Source organism: Carcharodon carcharias, chromosome 20 (assembly GCF_017639515.1).
Source record: "Carcharodon carcharias isolate sCarCar2 chromosome 20, sCarCar2.pri, whole genome shotgun sequence".
Taxonomy (NCBI): Eukaryota; Metazoa; Chordata; class Chondrichthyes; order Lamniformes; family Lamnidae; genus Carcharodon; species Carcharodon carcharias.
In genome coordinates this window covers 59,156,225-59,174,489 of record NC_054486.1, presented here as the reverse complement: position 1 = coordinate 59,174,489, position 18,265 = coordinate 59,156,225, and the positions used below count along the sequence as shown (strand labels likewise).

Genomic DNA, 18,265 nt, shown 5'->3' with positions numbered 1-18,265 from the left:
ATGTGAGATTGTCCATTTTGGCAGGAAGAATATAAAATAAGTATATCTGAATGGTGAGAGATTGCAGAGCTCTGAGATTCAGAGGGATCTGGGTGTCCTAGTGCATGAATCACAGAAGGTTAGTGTGCAGGTACAGCAAGTAATTAGGAAAGCTAATAGAATGTTATTGTTCATTGCGAGGGGAATTGAATACAAAAGTAGGGAGGTTAGTTGTACAGAGCACTGGTGAGACCACATCTGGAGTGCTGTGTACAGTATTGGTCTCCTTATTTAAGGAAAGATGTAAATGCATTGGAAGCAGTTCAAAGAAGGTTTACTAGGCTAATACCAGGAATGGGTGGGTTGTCTTATGAGGAAAGGTTGGACAGACAGGTTAGGCTTGTATCCAATGGAATTTAGAAGAGTAAGAGATGACTTGATTGAAACCTTTAAGACCCTGAGAGGTCTTGGAAGAGTGGAGAGGATGTTTCCTCTTGTGGGAGAATCTAGAACTAGGGGTTACGGTTTAAAAATAAGGCGTCGCTCATTTAAGACAGAGATGAGGAGAATTTTTTCTCTCAGAGAGTTGAGAGTCTTTGGAACTCTCTTCCTCAAAAGGCAGTGGAAGCAGAGTCTTTGAATATTTATAAGGCAGAGCTGGATTGATTCTTGATTAACAAGGGGGTGAAAAGTTATCGGGGATAGGAGGGAGGTTACAATCAGATCAGCCATGATCTTGTTGAACGTCAGAGCAGGCTTGAAGGGCCAAGTGGCTAACTCCTGCTCCTAATTTATATGTTTGTATGTACATTTATCCCCTAATTAATGATTGAGCCGAGAGAGTTGGCAGGATTTTCAACCCAGATGGGGGAGAGTACATAGGCTGGTGTGCATGCACAAAAATCCATGCCACTGGTTGGCATGCTAGTTTGCCAACACTCCTGTAGCCAGGCCATATTGCTGGAGGCGGGGTTGGGGTCAGCAGGGCTGCCCACCAACAGGCAGCGGGTGGCTAATTAAGCTGGGTAAATAGCCTTTTCAGGCCTATTGTCAGAGGCCAACCAGAATTTTCATCAGGAACTCGGCCAGTTGCTTAGCAGCAGATAAGGTGGCCGAAGCTCCAGGCGAGCATTGAAGTCCTCCATGCTTGCCTGACTACACCTGTGGCTGCAGTTTGCGCTGTGCAGGTGTTCCCCCTCCACAACGGTGGCCAGGATGCTGAGGGGTATTTTTTAATTACAAAGTTTTAAAATTTGAAGAGAGGGTGCCTCAGGATAGAGGTGTCCTCTCTCTTACCTGAACTGCAACTTCTGATCTGGATGGCTTCCTATTGGCGCTCCAGCTTTGAGAGCCTGCCTCCATTCTTAAGTGGATGGTGAGCCTGCCCCCTGGCCACAAATTGGTTAATTTGGGGAAAATCACTGCCAGATGACTCTTTCTCATGCAGTGTGGTGTTTGACCTAATTTGACCCTAGCATCAGTGTCTAGTCCCAAAACCCAAAATCTTGCCCTGATGTCAGCAGACTATTTAATCAAGGGGAGCATTACAATTGAGCCTATTGCTGATCTCACCTGAATCACTGAAGGATTTACGCACTTAATTCAACCAGAGACTTCAGTGCAGTACTAAGGGAGTGCTGGACTGCCATAGGTATTGTCCTTTGAATGAGACTTTGAACTGAGTTCCTGTTGTTTTCTCCCAGCAATTCATGTGGATATTCAAGATCCTAAGGCATAAGCACAGCAGAGAATATTTGGCCTATTCACCAAACAAAGATAGATTATTTGATTATTCATCATATTGGTGTGGGAATTTGTTCTGCCACAATGTTACTACCTTTGCATAAATCACTGCACTTCAAAATAATTTGCTGAGAGACTCGATAAAGCACTATGTAAATGAAAGTCTTTTTAATGCTCACAAATGCGCTTCCCAGCAAAGGTGAACCCTGGCTGATTTTTTTCTCCAAGGGCAGAGACACTGTGATAAACTGTAGAGCCCTACTTACTATAGATATAAAAACAAAAAAACTGCGGATGCTGGAAATCCAAAACAAAAACAGAATTACCTGGAAAAACTCAGCAGGTCTGGCAGCATCGGCGGAGAAGAAAAGAGTTGACGTTTCGAGTCCTCATGACCCTTCGACAGAACTTGAGTTCGAGTCCAAGAAAGAGTTGAAATATAAGCTGGTTTAAGGTGTGTGTGTGGGGGGCAGAGAGATAGAGAGACAGAGAGGTGGGGGGGGGTGGTGAGGTTGTAGGGACAAACAAGCAGTGATAGAAGCAGATCATCAAAAGATGTCAACGACAATAGTACAATAGAACACATAGGTGTTAAAGATAAAGTTGGTGATATTATCTAAACGAATGTGCTAATTAAGAATGGATGGTAGGGCACTCAAGGTATAGCTCTAGTGGGGTTTTTTTTTAAAATAATGAAAATAGGTGGGAAAAGGAAAATCTTTATAATTTATTGGAAAAAAAAATGGAAGGGGGAAACAGAAAGGGGGTGGGGATGGGGGAGGGAGCTCACGACCTAAAGTTGTTGAATTCAATATTCAGTCCGGAAGGCTGTAAAGTCCCTAGTCGGAAGATGAGGTGTTGTTCCTCCAGTTTGCGTTGGGCTTCACTGGAACAATGCAGCAAGCCAAGGACAGACATGTGGGCAAGAGAGCAGGGTGGAGTGTTAAAATGGCAAGCGACAGGGAGGTTTGGGTCATTCTTGCGGACAGGCCGCAGGTGTTCTGCAAAGCGGTTGCCCAGTTTACGTTTGGTCTCTCCAATGTAGAGGAGACCACATTGCGAGCAACGAATACAGTAGACTAAGTTGGGGGAAATGCAAGTGAAATGCTGCTTCACTTGAAAGGAGTGATTGGGTCCTTGGACGGTGAGGAGAGAGGAAGTGAAGGGGCAGGTGTTGCATCTTTTGCGTGGGCATGGGGTGGTGCCATAGGAGGGGGTTGAGGAGTAGGGGGTGATGGAGGACTGGACCAGGGTGTCCCGGAGGGAGCGATCCCTACGGAATGCCGATAAGGGGGGTGAAGGGAAGATGTGTTTGGTGGTGGCATCATGCTGGAGTTGGCGGAAATGGTGGAGGATGATCCTTTGAATGCGGAGGCTGGTGGGGTGATAAGTGAGGACAAGGGGGACCCTATCATGTTTCTGGGAGGGAGGAGAAGGCGTGAGGGCGGATGCGCGGGAGATGGGCCAGACACTGTTGAGGGCCCTGTCAAAGACCGTGGGTGGAAAACCTCGGTTAAGGAAGGAGGAGGACATGTCAGAGGAACTGTTTTTGAAGGTAGCATCATCGGAACAGATGCGACGGAGGCGAAGGAACTGAGAGAATGGGATGGAGTCCTTACAGGAAGCGGGGTGTGAGGAGCTGTAGTCGAGATAGCTGTGGGAGTCGGTGGGTTTGTAATGGATATTGGTGGACAGTCTATCACCAGAGATTGAGACAGAGAGGTCAAGGAAGGGAAGGGAAGTGTCAGAGATGGACCACGTGAAAATGATGGAGGGGTGGAGATTGGAAGCAAAATTAATAAATTTTTCCAAGTCCTGACGAGAGCATGAAGCGGCACCGAAGTAATCATCGATGTACCGGAGAAAGAGTTGTGGAAGGGGGCCGGAGTAGGACTGCAGCAAGGAATGTTCCACATACCCCATAAAGAGACAGGCATAGCTGGGGCCATGCGGGTACCCATAGCCACACCTTTTATTTGGAGGAAGTGAGAGGAGTTGAAGGAGAAATTGTTCAGCGTGAGAACAAGTTCAGCCAGACGGAGGAGAGTAGTGGTGGATGGGGATTGTTCGGGCCTCTGTTCGAGGAAGAAGCTAAGGGCCCTCAGACCATCCTGGTGGGGGATGGAGGTGTAGAGGGATTGGACGTCCATGGTGAAGAGGAAGCGGTTGGGGCCAGGGAACTGGAAATTGTTGATGTGACGTAAGGTGTCAGAGGAATCACGGATGTAGGTGGGAAGGGACTGGACAAGGGGAGATAGAAGGGAGTCAAGATAACAAGAAATGAGTTCTGTGGGGCAGGAGCAAGCTGAGACGATTGGTCTACCGGGGCAGTTCTGTTTGTGGATTTTGGGTAGGAGATAGAAGCGGGCCGTCTGAGGTTGGGCGACTCCGGGCTCACTTCTTTGGGCAGGAGTCCTCTCCCAGTTCAATGGATCCTTTTACCCATCTCCAATATTCTCCCTCCACCTGGACCCCTCCCTCTGGATTCTTACCTTCTCTCGATCTTTTCATTGAGAACTGTCGGCGCGACATTATTCGTCTCAATTTCTCTGCTCCTCTCACCCATTCTAACCTGTCTCTCTCTGAACTTACTGCACTCCATTCTCTCAGGTCCAACCCTAACATTGTCATCAAACCCACTGACAAGGATGATGCTGTTGTTGTCTGGCGCACTGACCTCTACCTCGCGGAGGCTGAGCGTCAACTCGCAGACACTTCCTCCTACCTCTCCCTGGACCATGACCCCACCACTGAACATCAAGCCATTGTTTCCAGAACTGTCACTGACCTCATCTCCTCTGGGGATCTCCCTCCCACAGCTTCCAACCTGATAGTCGCCCAACCTCGGACGGCCCGCTTCTATCTCCTACCCAAAATCCACAAACAGAACTGCCCCGGTAGACCGATCGTGTCAGCTTGCTCCTGCCCCACAGAACTCATTTCTCGTTATCTCGACTCCCTTCTCTCTCCCCTTGTCCAGTCCCTTCCCACCTACATCCGTGATTCCTCTGACACCTTACGTCACATCAACAATTTCCAGTTCCCTGGCCCCAACCGCTTCCTCTTCACCATGGACGTCCAATCCCTCTACACCTCCATCCCCCACCAGGATGGTCTGAGGGCCCTTAGCTTCTTCCTCGAACAGAGGCCCGAACAATCCCCATCCACCACTACTCTCCTCCATCTGGCTGAACTTGTTCTCACACTGAACAATTTCTCCTTCAACTCCTCTCACTTCCTCCAAATAAAAGGTGTGGCTATGGGTACCCGCATGGGCCCTAGCTGTGCCTGTCTCTTTATGGGGTATGTGGAACATTCCTTGTTGCAGTCCTACTCCGGCCCCCTTCCACAACTCTTTCTCCGGTACATCGATGATTACTTCGATGCCGCTTCATGCTCTCGTCAGGACTTGGAAAAATTTATTAATTTTGCTTCCAATCTCCACCCCTCCATCATTTTCACGTGGTCCATCTCTGACACTTCCCTTCCCTTCCTTGACCTCTCTGTCTCAATCTCTGGTGATAGACTGTCCACCAATATCCATTAAAAACCCACCGACTCCCACAGCTATCTCGACTACAGCTCCTCACACCCCGCTTCCTGTAAGGACTCCATCCCATTCTCTCAGTTCCTTTGCCTCCGTCGCATCTGTTCCGATGATGCTACATTCAAAAATAGTTCCTCTGACATGTCCTCCTTCTTCCTTAACCGAGGTTTTCCACCCACGGTCTTTGACAGGGCCCTCAACCGTGTCTGGCCCATCTCCCGCGCATCCGCCCTCATGCCTTCTCCTCCCTCCCAGAAACATGATAGGGTCCCCCTTGTCCTCACTTATCACCCCAGCAGCCTCCGCATTCAATGGATCATCCTCTGCCATTTCCGCCAACTCCAGCATGATGCCACCACCAAACTCATCTTCCCTTCACCCCCCTTATCGGCATTCCGTAGGGATCGCTCCCTCCGGGACACCCTGGTCCAGTCCTCCATCACCCCCTACTCCTCAACCCCCTCCTATGGCACCACCCCATGCCCACGCAAAAGATGCAACACCTGCCCCTTCACTTCCTCTCTCCTCACCGTCCAAGGACCCAAACACTCCTTTCAAGTGAAGCAGCATTTCACTTGCATTTCCCTCAACTTAGTCTACTGCATTCCTTGCTCCCAATGTGGTCTCCTCTACATTGGAGAGACTAAACCTAAACTGGGCGACCGCTTTGCAGAACACCTGCGGTCTGTCCGCAAGAATGACCCAAACCTCCCTGTCGCTTGCCATTTTAACACTCCACCCTGCTCTCTTGCCCACATGTCTGTCCTTGGCTTGCTGTATTGTTCCAGTGAAGCCCAATGCAAACTGGAGGAACAACACCTCATCTTCCGACTAGGGACTTTACAGCCTTCCGGACTGAATATTGAATTCAACAACTTTAGGTCATGAGCTCCCTCCCCCATCCCCACCCCCTTTCTGTTTCCCCCTTCCTTTTTTTTTCCAATAAATTATAAAGATTTTCCTTTTCCCATCTATTTCCATTATAAAAAAAAACCCCCACTAGAGCAATACCTTGAGTGCCCTACCATCCATTCTTAATTAGCACATTCGTTTAGATAATTTCACCAACTTTAACTTTAACACCTATGTGTTCTATTGTACTATTGTCGTTGACATCTTTTGATGATCTGCTTCTATCACTGCTTGTTTGTCCCTACAACCACACCCCCCCCTCCACCTCTCTGTCTCTCTATCTCTCTGCCCCCCACACACACACCTTAAACCAGCTTATATTTCAACTCTTTCTTGGACTCGAACTCAAGTTCTGTCGAAGGGTCATGAGGACTCGAAACGTCAACTCTTTTCTTCTCCGCTGATGCTGCCAGACCTGCTGAGTTTTTCCAGGTAATTCTGTTTTTGTTTTGAGCCCTACTTACTGTCAGCTGAGTTAAGCACTGGTTGAGGACCCAACCTTGGTTCAGTTTAATACTGGGCATGCTTACTAATGGCTTCAATGAAGTATTCTTATTCAAATTTTACATTATTGAATAAGATTTTAAATTGACCCATTCCAGAAACAAATCATAGATTTACACTTTCAGATGAAAATTGGGGACAGTCATCACTGTTACTTGCATTGGCAGACAATGAAAGTTTTCAGTTGAAAAATTGACTTTATATTACAAATCTATTAGTATAGATAATGGGGAGGAAAATATGGGGATTTAAATAAAAGCTAGGAATTTGACTGGATATGCATTTCACAGAAATATACTAAGTGAAGAAAATCTTCCAGTCTCTTACTCTGTTACTTGCTGCTGCTGCTTGTAGCTACTCCTATCAGGAGTTCTGCTGTCATGCTTGTCTGTCTCTCGCCATCCTCACATGTCCATTGTAGCTCGTCTGCAACCACTTTTTGACGTCATCATCCAATCATACCTAAGTCAACCCCTCTTTCTGCTGCCTTCCACTTTGCACTCTAGAAGGGATCTCAAGATTTTCAGCTCTGACTAAATGGCCTAAATACTGACACTTTATTTTCTGTATGTCACTTCTTGGAGTTCCTTTTGCTCTTCATTTGTCTTAGTCTGTATATGGAATTTTAAGCATATGTCTTAGTATCCACATTTCAAAGGCCTCTATTTTCTTCCACAAATCTTTGTTTATTGTCCAGGTTTCTGAGGCATACAGGAAAGTGGATCAAATGTAGCATTTTATGGATTTTTTCTTTGTTAAAAGCTTGAATTTTCTTGTTGTTTACAAATCTTTCATCTTCACAAAATTACTTCAGGCTACCTCTATCCTTCTCCTAACTTCTACATCACACCTGCCATCTTCTGTTCTCATTTGTCCTGAATAGACAAACTTATCTACTTGTTCCAGTGTGACACCATCCACTTCAATCTTCACTCTAGTTTCTTCTAATGTATTCCATCTGACTACCATTGCTTTTGTCTTTTTGGTGTTCATACTCAATCCATATTCTAAATTATAGATATTACTTGATCTATGATATTTTGTAGGGCCTCTTCTGATTCTGCAAGCAGTACTGTGTCGTCAGTGAAGCGCAAGTTAGTTATGTTCTTGCCCCCAATTTTTACCCTGGAAGTACATCTAACTCTCCGGGCAGAATTTTCTGCCTGTCGGGCGGGCGGGCCCGATCCAATCTCTGGTGCGCGGGGGGCCAATCCCTGCCAGTGAAGCGGGCCGCACCGCCATTTTATGTGGGCGGACCAATTAAGGCCCGCCCAGCATGACATCCAGCAGGAAGCGCAGTCCTCTTTTGTGTGGGCGAGGGGATTCCCTAAAAGCGAGAGTGCACTCTTTCACGCTGCGCTAAGTGCAGCCTCAGGGAGATCGCTTCCAATTTGAACAATATTAAAAATAGAAAAAGAAAATTCCCTAACATGTCCCCCTCATGAGACAATGTCACATGGGGTGGGACATGTTCATAATTTACAGATTAACTTTATTAAAATTTTTAACACCCTGCATGAAACCTCATCCCACCTGTGGATGAGGTTTCATGTTTTCTCTATTTGCCACTGGGGCTCCTGGCCTGCCTGCCAACCTTAATGTTGGACGGGCAGGTCCTTTAATTGTTTAAATGATACTGTCAATGGCCTCAATTGGCCATTGACAGGTCGGCGGGCCTGCAGCTGATTTTGCTGCGCCCCCGTCTTCCTGAAAATTTAAAAGGGGCAGGATGATGTCGGGGGTCCGCCCAACGTCATCCCGCGTCGGCGAACGTGCCATGCCCCCTGCTCGCCGATGGCAAAATTCTGCCCTCTGAATATTTGTTCTGTGTACAGATTGAGTAATTTTGGCAACAGTACACAGCCTTGTCATACTCCTCTCTTTATTTGAAACATATCTGATTGTCCATCTTCTAGCCTGATGCTCACTATTTGGTTCCAACATAGGCTCTGGATAGATCTCACAACTTTGCTGTCAACGTCACACTTCAGCAATGCGTCTATTAGCTTTTAGTGATAAACACGATCAAATACTTTTTCATCGTCAATGAAACAACTTTATTACCAATGGACCTTATTATCTTATATATCTGTAATACAACTAGTGATTTTGCTCCATACTGATTTTTAAAAATAATTTACAATTAATTCACCTATTTACTCAAAACATTAGCAATCATGAAAGAGTGAACAGTATGATGCAAAGATTGGGGGACATTGCTGCAAGAAGTGGGTTGGGGTGGAATGGGACTTCTTCCAACCAACCCAACCCACTTCCATTTTTGGAGTGTTGCATTTTTCTGGGTCATGGTCAGCTAATTATGCTTTTGCATTGGGGATCTGCCACTATGAGGAGGAAAATGACTTGCTGCTTCAGGGGAGCACTTGCAGCACCTGAAATGGTCAAGAAAATTGATAAAGCGGGCAGATGTTCTCAAAATTTACTGTATTCTAAATTGCTCAAGGAGAGAATTCCAAAGCCAAAAAATAGGCAGTTGTAGAAGTTCTGGGAGGGCATCAGACCTCTCACCTGCTCCTGCTTCCCACAATTACTGCCCTCTTATATTCTCCTTCTGTCAATCTTTTCTTTTAGTGGTCCAGTGGTAGCGACAGAAGGAAGTTAGTTATATTCCCAATCTGCTCCCTTGGCAGCATTTACCTTGCTCAGGAAGTGCAGTGGGTGGGCAGCCAACTTCATTGGTGGTGGTGAAGAGGAGGAAAATAGGAGACAGTTTTAGGAATGGCTATTTAATCAGATCAACCTACATCAACCATCCTGCATTCACCCATGCATACACATTTGGAGTTAAAAATGGGGGCTTGATTGGTTAACTTCCGAGCTTATGCCCGGATTTTCATGTGGGCTGTGGAAAACCTGGCCTGCTCACTTTTCTACCTTCCGAAATGCACACCCAACTCATGTGCGATTTTGCACAGGATATTTGTCTTTTCATACAGGGTTCGGGTTTGCATTACATTTTGCAAGTCGTGATGGAGTGCAGGAGGAGTATGTTCCCTCTGTTTTTGGAGACAGCAGCCTAGCTTACAACATTATTTAAAGGCCTCCTAACACTCATCCATTGCCCCCTGCACTCATCCCCTATGTCACCCCATGCACCCTCAGTTCCCATGCCACCCTATATCCCCTCAGATCCCCCATGCTCCTCATATCTCTTTGCCACTTCCACACTCACTCTATGTCCCCCATGTATCCTCCATAGCCATTCATGCAGTATCCATTGGACATTCCACACAAGCCAGGCAAAGCAATGGGATTCTTTTGAAGGCAGTTGAAAAAAATTAAACCCATGACAATCTAAGAAAACTATCATTCAAACACACTGCCATTGATACTGCAAAAAAACTTTTTCCATCGAAAAATAAGTTAATCCTTTAAGTAGATATTATGTTATGTTAGCAAATGGCCAGTAAGTCGAAATCACATCAAAAGCAGAGTGTGTTATTGGAACCTTGTAAAAATGTCTGTCATCCTCCTGAACAGCTCTGTTAATGGACCATTGGCTTTTGGAACTCAGCCAAGCATTCATAATGACCACAGCTATCAAAACATTAGCTGTCCAACTCCAAAAACTGAAATTGAAAGAACAGATGGTGTTGTTTGCATTTCAAAGCAATCAATGGAAGGGAGCCGGTGCAGAGATTACTTTAAACTTTCAAAAGCAGGGGATTTTTTTCATTGTCAGAGCCGTCTGTACATTTAAGTCCCAGTGCCAAACATGATGTGGAGGGTTTTATAACTCATTTTCCCATATTTTTGAATGCATAATGGTACTTTTACCATTGGATAAAGTTCATTGTGGCATTTGCTCCAATGGAAAAAGTACCATAATACATGTCAACAGTTACACCTTGATGGTCAATATAATGGTCAACTTACGATTGCAGGACAGAGCCCTATGATGTATCACTCCTTTAAAAACACATCTACATTATACTACAGCATCTAATAGTGACATTTGAAGGCATTAAAACATTTTATACTTACCTTTCAGAATGTTCCTGACTTTAGCAGGCTTCCCCCGGTGATCATGAACTCTCCAAGGTTGTGCATTTTTTAGGGCTTCTGAAACCTACACCAGCACTTGAAAATTGTGTGTGGGAGTAAATACAATTTTCCTTTGATGCCCCCAATGGGGACCCTGACCTTTGAAGAGATGTGTGTGCATTTTGCACCCAGGGCCTTCCTGATCTACGAAAGGGCCACACAAAAATCGCGAGGAATTCGCTGGGCAGAGGAAAATTGTTTTTCCTGCAAAACAAAACTAAGTTCAGCATATTGAAACCCTATTTGTACCTCCTTTGGAGATGGAAATTCAGCCCAATGTGTGTGAATAATTAAACCTTGAAGTTGACAAACATGCATAAAGTTAATTTTGTGTTTTCTGATACAGGTATCTGCTGATCTGGATGGGATTACTTCGATAGACCCAGTGTTGCAAAGTGAAGATTATCTCAGAAGAATATATGGAAAGGCAGTTTATCAGGGACATTGCAGCACTTATAAAAAAGGCCCTTATCTGAGGGTGAACTCTCCTATACCTAAATCCAAACCTCAGAGGCCTAAAATGATTGAGAATATTAAGGGTGAGTGATTTGTATCATTGTAAATTGTGTTTCATGTTTTACCAGTTACGTTGTTCCTCACATTTGTTCTGCTGTTCTGGCTTTAGGAAATGCCTCACAAGTCTGGTTCTGTTTAATCAGTCAGGCAAGACTTGCACATTTTAATCTGATTTTCCCTCCAATTTGAATCTGCATTTAATTAAATGAAGAGACCATAATGATGCTGATTTACCATTAAGTAGGTCATTACCAGATGTGTTTAATTACAGCAACAATGAATGGCTTGGTAATACATGAAGATGTCTGCAATAATTTATTCATTTTATTCCTAATCATGTATATATTTGTGTTTTCAGGGGAGAAAACTTACCAAGCTCACTTCAAAGGAAGCTTAATCAGATGCAAGCTACCATATTTTGCTGAGCTTCATAAGATCTAGTTGTAGTTGACTTCTTAGCATTTTTAATTTTAATAAAATTAGATTGGGCTTTTTTGATGATAGAAGTAGCCTTTAAATTTTTGTAAATGGAACAAGCTAAAGTAAGAAACATGGAGGAAAGGAAGATGACATAAAACAGACTAAGTATTTGAGTCACTTCTTACCAATTTGTGGTTGAAACAATTTGCAGACAACCTCCTCCCAGGCTTCTATGCATAACAACAACTTGCATTTGTGCAGCAGTTTTCATGTAGCAAGGCAATGCATTTAGAAACTCAACAGTAGGAAGACTTAGAAATCAACTAAGTTTCATCACTTTAGTGCGTCTGTGCATTTGACGATCAAATCTCCAAAAACAGTCGATTTAACTGTTTCACAACTACTGTAAGAATGCTATGCACTATTTTCATTTGAGAAACAAATTTATTTTAAAACATTTTATATGAATATTTTTGAGTGAAATATGATTCTGCAGCAGCAGAGGAAGAGCAGTGCAAGTGTTCTGGGCTCTGAGATAAGTGTTCAATCTTCCAGTCATAAAGGAAAATAGATGGAACATTAAGTGTGACATCAGATTGTGTGGCTTTATATACTCCTGTGCTTGGATAGTTCTAGTGAGAAATTGAGCTCATTAGCACCCATTTTTTGGGCACTAAGAGTGTCCTTGGAGCTTCAAAATGCATTCATGCCACACACGCACACTTGTCGGGCAAATTTCTCTGCAAGATATATTGGTGCGTGCACAGTGGACAACCACCAGCATTATACAGAACGGACAGATCATGATGTCAATAAGCATGCTAGCTGATTTGACACTAGTGATGCCCCTTTAGAGCTGTATGCTCCGGTTAATGCCAGCTCTTAATCCCACATAATTGAACACACATTGAAAAGCAGAAAGGAACCCCAACTAGTGCTATTTAAAAGGATCATCAACCACTTACAGTTTAGTTACTGGTTGATTTCTTCTGGCTATTGCTATGATTCAAGAAGTTTTTGATGCTTCCTATTGTTGCTTCAAGTTGGTAAAAACTACAGGGAGTGATGTGGCAGGTGCTGAAGGAGCTTTTGCTGACTTCAGGGCCCCTCATAAGCCAGTTGCTGCTAGACATGGAATGGAGCATTACTGGAGAATAAGCATTGGTCATGCAGAGAAAGACAAGCAGCTGGAAGAGGGAGGAGGAGGAGAAGGGCACTCTGCAGGGGCCAACCATTCAAGATTTTCAAGGACCAATTCTCCTACCTGAGCCTCAAGCAATATGTGAGATGTCCGTGCTTGATCATGGACTTCCTCACTGAAAACTGCCACTGTTGCAGCCACAACTGCAATCTCAGAACAGGGAAAGGATTATATTGCCATTGGCTGTGAAGGTGATTGTGGCAATGAACTTTTATGTGTCTGGCTCCTCCCAGGCTGAAGCTAGAGATATTTATAAAATTTCACAGTCTACCGTTGCATGTCACTAAGGCTGTCTATTTAAAGGCAGCTATCTAAGCTCTGTGCAGTGCCCTATGCCACATTGGTACAGGACTCCTCCATGTCCCATAGTATTAACCACAGACTTTCTCACAAGCTTCCCAATGCACCAAGCATTTCATTCTGCAGAAAATGCTGGAAAAACTCAGCAGGTCTAACAGCATCTGTGGAGAGAAAGAGGGAGTTAAAGTTTCGAGTCCCTATAACTCCCTCAGAACCATCCAGCATTTCCTGTTTTTGTTTCAGATTTCTAGCTTCTGCAGTATTTTGCTTTTATTTTATTCTGCATACCAGCAGTGTTCTTTGCAGGCTACCCCATTGAAGCCTTCGTCTGAGCCCTGATGACATCACTGAAGAACGTCATGTCAGCTGCACTGCCTCCAGCACTGCCTGCCCTTAGGAAATCTACATTGTCTAATTTGCAAGCAGCGCTACATGATTTTCTTCCCCCCTGACGGTACAGAATATCTCTCCATTCCACCTTCTCCACTGAGGCTTCCAGTGCATCATTGGGAAAACCTTGGAGCTTGGCTTCTCCTCTGTCATGCCATTTCTCACTCTTTCCTGGGCCAAGAATTCTCTTCTATCATGAGTGTTACCACCTGTTCCAGCCATAATATACCTCCCTTCTAATAGAATCAAGCTGACATTAGGCAATCAGGCTAATTTTAAGTGGTGCTAGCCACTCACAATATTGGCTTCTTGCCAAGAATAACACAGTTAAAGCAGACTGGTTGCAGAGATCATGGAAATGAGCAGGCAGCAAGAAGTTGATATGCTCCCTGCAGTGCAAACAATAGGTACAGATTAATTGCAAATTGCAGTCCCCACTCCTGCTTTTGGGAGCTACCCAATTTATCCACTAGTTTGTCTAAGTTTGAAACTGCATACTGGACCCTCTGGGATACAGCACTCCAAATATAGGGAAAATTTTCTTGGGAATTATAGGCTCACAGGTTTTAATATTGAGCAGCTATAACCTTCAGTGAAAAGGTTTCTCTATATCTAATGCCATAAATTTATTGCTGATGTCTCATAACCTTTTTGCTATTTTACTAGGTGTCAAGGTGAAATCTGCTAGAACACAAACCACTCTGTTTGCACTCAAGACAGCCGTAACCAGCCCAGAGAGAAAGCGGCATATTTCTGTTCCAAATTTTCAGAACAGTCAATACCTGTTTAGTCCATCACATCGTATAACATCTACATCACCTATTTCAGGCCCAGTTGAAGGACATCTTGTCCCAATGGCAATTGCCCTCGGTAGGTTCAAAATGAAACTTGATTATAAGGTGTGGGTATTGCTGTTCCAAAATGGTAAAGTTTAGATTTGGTCATTGTGTTGTCTTGTGTATTCTTCCTGCAAAAGATTGGTTCTCTATTTTTCAGGACAATTTGGTCAGTTGATGAACTTATTTATAGATAAGATGAAGATGGAGTTGGAAAGGAGACTTCAGAAACTCACACCTCTCCTGAGCCAATATCTCTAGATGATCACAGACAAATAATAACAGACAGAATTTCCATGTTTATGGATTATGTGAAATGTTGACATAAAAACATGACCAAAAATCATAACAGGAAATTGTTCAGGGAGTAGCATACACAACATTTTAAATAATTTACTAGAAACTGCTTAATGACATTACTAACAGTTGATCCTTAATAAGGTACTATTGCCGCTCCATCCCATGATGGTCCCATTTAATATTCTTCCACGGGTTGTGCTGCATGTCTGAGCAGGCCACTGAAATCAGAGAACTGGAGTTGCTAATGCTGTAGCAGTGTAAGCACATGTCAGTTTGAGTGCACTACTTTTGACTATGTTTGCTAGTGTCTTGAAGGAGGTTCCATCGCCTCCACTCTCTAGCTGAGTGCAACAGCATTGCTTTTCTTTCCTGTTTATATCAAAATAGTGCACTCCAAAAACCAGTTAGTAACATTTTACTCATACTTGATCTTTGAAATGTCGGTGCATTGTCTGATAGTTGGTTTGCATGCAAGCAATGGTGTAACATAGAATGGATTATTCTAAGATGTAGAAAAAAATTGGAAAAATTGGTTCCAAAGAAATAAATTGCTTTGCTATGTGGAGACAAGAACAAGATTACCATGTGGAAGTAACTAAAAATTGAGTATTGCTGAAAAAGAGACATTCTGTCAAAGCTTTTGATCTTGTGCTCATCAGGACAGAATTCACAAGAATACCAATTGTAAAAGGAACAGCAATTTATACCGCATGCGAAGAAAGTGCTGATTGGTTGGCAAGTGGACTCTGATTGGTAGAGACGTTGTCAAAGAGAGAATGCACCTGGTTCATTATCATTGCTTTTTCCTACAGAAACAATCAAATTTGTGTAAAGAAAGACATTGCTTGTGTTGGCCTGACTCAGCAGTCGCGCTCTCGCCTCTAAGACAGAAGATTGTGGTTCATACACTCACTCCAGAAATTTCAGCACATCATCTAGACTGACACTTCAGGGCAGTACTGAGGGCATGGTGCTGCCTTTTGGATGAGACATTAAACTGATGCCCTATCAAGTGAGCGTAAAGGATCCCATGGGGCAGTTAACATAAAAGGGATCTCAAAATCTACTAGTATTTAATAGTAAGTGGATACTAAGAGGTGATGCTATTAGGGGCAAAGAGGCACAGGAAAAGGCTAGAAAACTTAATGAATACATTGTATCAATATTTACTAAGAAAGAGGGTGCTGACAAAATAGCGGTAGAGGCGGAGATGGTAGAGTTAATGAATAAGATGAAAATTAATGGGCAGTATGTACTAGAAAGGTTGGCTATGCTTAGTGGATAAGTCACCCAGTCTGGATGGCTTGGCATCCTAGTTTGCTGGGGAAAATGAGGAGTGGCGATAGTGGAAAGAGTTGCCATAATTTTCCAATCTTCCAGATAAGGGAGAGTGCCAGAGGACTGGAAAGTGGCAAGTGTGACACCCTTTTCAATAAGCATGTATGGATATTCCTAGCTGGTGGGTTTAACATCAGTGGTGGAAAAAGTTTTAGAAACAATAATGAGGGAAAAAATTAACAAGCACTTAGAGAGGTTTGAATTAATTAAGGAGAACCAGCTCAGGTTTGTAAATGGAGATTGTGTTTGACTATTCCAAGTGAATTTTTTGATGGAGTAACAGAAAAGATTGATGAGGGGAATGTGGTGGGTGTTGGCTGTATGGATTTTAAGAAAGTGTTTGATGAAGTATCATATAAAAGGCTGGTGAGCAAAATTGAAGCTCATAACATAGGAGGGTCAGTGTCAGCTTGGATAAAATTTTGGCTTAAGGACAGAAAACAAGAAGTCAAGACTGGAAGTAGTTAGACAGTGATGTTCCCCAAGGATCATTGCTAGGACCGCTGCAGTTTTGATATATAAATATAAATGAGATGTATTTTGGAATACAGAGTAAAATTTAAAAAGTTGCCATGATTTCAAACTTGAAGGTACAGCAAACATTGAGGCTGATACCAATAAACTGCAGGTTGATAGATAGGTTAGCAGAATGCTAGACAAGTGGCAGATGGAAATTAATAGACAGAAGTATGAGGTGATGCATTTTGGCACAAGAGATAGGAAGAGGCAATATAGATTTAATGGCGCAGTTCTAAAAGTGTGCAGGGACAGAGAGAACTGAGGGTTCATGTGAATAGATCTTTGAAGGTATCAGGACATATTGAGGGAGAATTTAGCAAAGTATGTGGGATCTTGAACTTTATAAATGGAGGTATTGAGCACAAAAGCAAGGAAGTTATGCTGAACCTTTATAAAGCTCTAGGCCACAACTAACATATTGTATCCAGTTCTGGTCACCACACCTTAGGAACAATGTAAGAGTCCTTAAAGGGGGTGCAGAGGAGATTTACCAGAATGGCTCTGGGGATGAGGGATTTTAGTTGCAAGGTTATGTTGGAGAATCTGGAGTTATTATCCTTGGAGCAATGGAGATTGAATGGAGATATGATTGAGGGTACAAGATTATGACAGGTTTAAATATAATAGACAAAGGAAATCTGTTCCCATTAGCTGATGGTACAAGGACAAGGTGACACAGATTTATAGTTTTGGGAAGGGAATAGAGAGGGATGTGAGCAAGAACTTTTTATGCAGCGAACGGTAATAACCTGGAACTTGCTGCCTAAGAGGGTGGTGGAAACGAAGATGACCAATGATTCCGAGAGGAAATTGGATGGTCAATTTAGGAAAATAAACTTGCAGCACTATAGTGGTAGAGTGGGGAATGAGACTAACTGGATTTCTCTGCAGAGAACTGACTTGGATTTGATAGGCTGCATGGCCTCTTTCGGTGCTGTTATGATTTTATGATTCTGTGACCATTTGAAGGAAAATGTGAGCATTTTCTTGGTGTTCTGGCCAGCATTTATCCTTGAACGAACATTACTAAAAAGGAAAGACTTGTTTCCTCTAGCTGAGGGGTCAATTATCAGGGGGCATAGACATAAAGTGATTGGTAGAAGGATTAGAGGGGACATGAGGAAAACTTTTTCACCCAGAGGGTGGTGGGCATCTGGAATTCATTGCCTAAGCTGCTGGTTGAGGCTGAAATGCTCAACTCAGTTAAAAGTACTGGGACCTGCACCTGAAGTTCTGTAACCTGCAAGGCTACGGACCAGGTGCTGGAAAGTGGGATTAAAATGAGCAGCTAGTTTCTTTTTTCTCTTTTTTGGCAGGCACAGATATGATGGGCTGAATGGCCTCTTTCTCCACCATAACTTTTCTATGGTTCTATGATTATCCAGTCATTATCTCATTGCTAATTCCGAGAGCTTATTGTGCACAAATTGACTGCTGTATTTGCCTATACTATAAACAGATCTACACTTGAGGTATACTTCATTGGCTCTTAAACAGTCCGTGATGTCCTGTTATGAAAAGTGCTTTATTTATGTGTTATTCCTTCTATGTTTCTTCTGATTCTCTTCCTCCCACCTTAATGCTTTCTTAAGTTACTCGAGAAATTAATTTTAACACCAACTAAAGCTACAACTGGCTTTGTAATCAGAACAGTTTGTCATCTCTCACTTTCCCTTTTGCTGTCACTGGCACAAA

At 43.4% G+C, this 18,265-nt stretch overlaps 1 protein-coding gene across 6 annotated transcripts in view; it reads left to right on the top strand.

Annotated features, from left to right (window-relative positions):
* kiaa0586 (KIAA0586 ortholog) overlaps positions 1-18,265 on the top strand; it is a 667,340-nt gene that overhangs the window by 372,849 nt on the left and 276,226 nt on the right. For all 6 annotated transcript variants that reach the window (XR_005946263.1, XM_041214268.1, XM_041214267.1 and 3 more), the window contains 2 exons: positions 11,097-11,289; positions 14,244-14,447. Coding sequence is in view for 5 of the 6 variants with exons in the window: in XM_041214268.1 (XP_041070202.1) it covers positions 11,097-11,289; positions 14,244-14,447 (397 nt within the window). In the remaining variant the exon portion in view is untranslated. The remainder of the gene's footprint in view (positions 1-11,096; positions 11,290-14,243; positions 14,448-18,265) is intronic.